The sequence below is a fragment of the Sinocyclocheilus rhinocerous genome, unplaced genomic scaffold (assembly GCF_001515625.1).
Source record: "Sinocyclocheilus rhinocerous isolate Xijiao unplaced genomic scaffold, SAMN03320098_v1.1 scaffold182, whole genome shotgun sequence".
In the NCBI taxonomy this organism is placed as follows: domain Eukaryota; kingdom Metazoa; phylum Chordata; class Actinopteri; order Cypriniformes; family Cyprinidae; genus Sinocyclocheilus; species Sinocyclocheilus rhinocerous.
The window spans coordinates 517,813-520,160 of NW_015655576.1; the positions used below are offsets into that span (position 1 = coordinate 517,813).

Here is a 2,348-nt window from a genome sequence, read left to right on the forward strand (position 1 = left end):
AGCAAGGTGAGTCAGACAAAAAGAAAGAGTGTAAACCAAGTGTTGATTTGAATGAATATTTCACTGAAAAACGAAAATACTGTCATTGACTCACCCTCATGTTGTTCCAAAACCGTGTGAGTTTAAGCTCTAAACAAAGATGAAGCGGCTTAGAAGTACAACAGAAGTTGTCAACATAACTTATAATGCAATAGTGCAAGTCTTCTTAAGTAATTCAGTAGTTGCGTGTGAAATTTTCTTGGTGGTTCTCTCCTAATCTTCTCTTCTCCAGTGAGTTGGGATTGGATCATTGACTCACTTAGTCGAATCTGATCCGTTCAATGTGTGAATGAATCATTCAGAAAAGTTTTGAGAACCAGATCAACGGATTCATGGAAAGGATCCTACTCTTAAAAATGTTTCGCTCACAAACCAGAGGCAGTTCACTGAAAATCTTGACATGGATGTATCACTAGTGCGGATGTCAAGATTTTCAGTGAATATATATATATGGTCCATATTAGAGTCTTTTAAACCTATGTGATAGTTTTTTTTTTATGTGAGAAACTGACTGAAATATAAGCCATTATTCATTGCTAATCTTCTCAGATATAGATTTTATGTAAGTGTAGATGCCACCACAATATTCAATGTTAATTATTGTTTTCTTTAGGTTTAAATGAAATCTGATTAGTTCTCTTTTAATTTCTCACCATTGTTACCATATGCTATACTTAAGTTAAACTACCATTCAAAAGTTTGGATTTGGTAAGAATTTTAAAAAATTGTTCTTGAAAGACGTCTTTTCTGCTCACCAAGTCTACAATAATTTTGATCAAAAATGCCGTAAAATACAGTAATATTGTGAAATATTATTACAATTAGTGATCGACCGATATTGATATTTTATAACCGATACCGATATACAATAAAAAAAACTGTTTTCTGTTTGAATATATTATAAAATGTAATTTATTGCTGTGATCAAAGATGGATTTTCAGCATCATTACTCCAGTCTTCAGTGTCACGTGATCCTTCAGAAATCATTCTAATATACTGATTTGCTGCTCAAGAAACATTATTATCTGTGTTGAAAACAGTTGTGCTGCTTAATATTGTTGTGGAAACTGAGGTTTTGCTGAATAGAAAGTTCAAAAGAACAGCATTTATTTGAAAAAGACAGCATTTATTTGTCACTTTTGACCAAATTAATCCATCCTTGTTGAATAAAACAACTCATTTATAAAAAAAAAATTTTTAAAAAGTCCTGACCCCAAACTTATGAGTGGTAGTGTACTTACAGCATCTGTCACATAAGATGTTCAACATCACTGTGGTCCATCATGCCAGTACATTCAGAGGGATGTAACGTGATCTTTTTCTCTCTCTCAGGCTGCCATCTTACAGCAGACGGCTGAATACATCTTTTCTCTGGAGCAGGAGAAGACGCGGCTGCTGCAACAAAACACCCAACTCAAACGCTACATACAGGTGAAGCTCTTCATAGAAATATAATATCTTATCAATATAACAGATGGCTGTTTTGAGAACATTTGAGATCTTTATACCCATCTTTTTTTCACTGCATATTCTGTATCTCCAGTGCTCTCTGTTTCTTTCCTGTCGTCTCATGTTCTCCTCTTCCTCCCATCAGAAGGAGTTCAGCGGCTCGTCCCCGAAGAGGAGGCGCGCCGAGGAGAAGGATGAAGGGATTGGATCTCCAGACATTCTGGAGGAGGAGAAGGTGGAGGATCTTCGGCGCGAGATGATAGAACTCCGACAACAGCTGGATAAAGAGCGCTCCGTTCGCATGATGCTGGAAGAACAGGTATATTTGTGACCGTGTCAGTATTGGCCAATGTTAGCGGTTAAGTTATCACCATAAGTGTGAATTTGGGGATATGACAATTTATTAATCTGTATTTATTTTATTACTCAAACTTTTTTTTCTCTGTTGGGTGACAAAAGTACCAAATAGTTTATGAAAAAACAATTATCAACGGTCAATTTCAGCCAATTTTAGTTGTTTTTGTTGTTGTTTAATGAATAGATTTCTCTGTTTAATAGGATTTATTATATTGGCCATCATAATAGTTAAAAATATAAAAATCAATATCAGCCATATATGAAAATCCAAAATAAAAGTTTTTGTTTACAGAATATATGTGTGTGTACTGTGTATATTTATTATGTGTATATATAAATACACACACATGCATGTATATATTTAAGAAAAATGTTACGTTTATATATTAAATATATTTATATATGATATAATTTATGTGAATATAAATATATACATGTAAACATTTTCAAAATATACGCTGTATGTGTGTCTTTATATATACATAATAAATATACACAGTAC

At 33.3% G+C, this 2,348-nt stretch overlaps 1 protein-coding gene across 1 annotated transcript in view; it reads left to right on the forward strand.

The window, feature by feature from the left end:
* LOC107718566 (transcription factor AP-4-like) overlaps positions 1–2,348 on the forward strand; it is a 10,446-nt gene that overhangs the window by 4,815 nt on the left and 3,283 nt on the right. The window contains exons 3-4 of the mRNA XM_016525684.1: positions 1,373–1,471; positions 1,635–1,808. Of these exons, the coding sequence (XP_016381170.1) occupies positions 1,373–1,471; positions 1,635–1,808 (273 nt within the window). The remainder of the gene's footprint in view (positions 1–1,372; positions 1,472–1,634; positions 1,809–2,348) is intronic.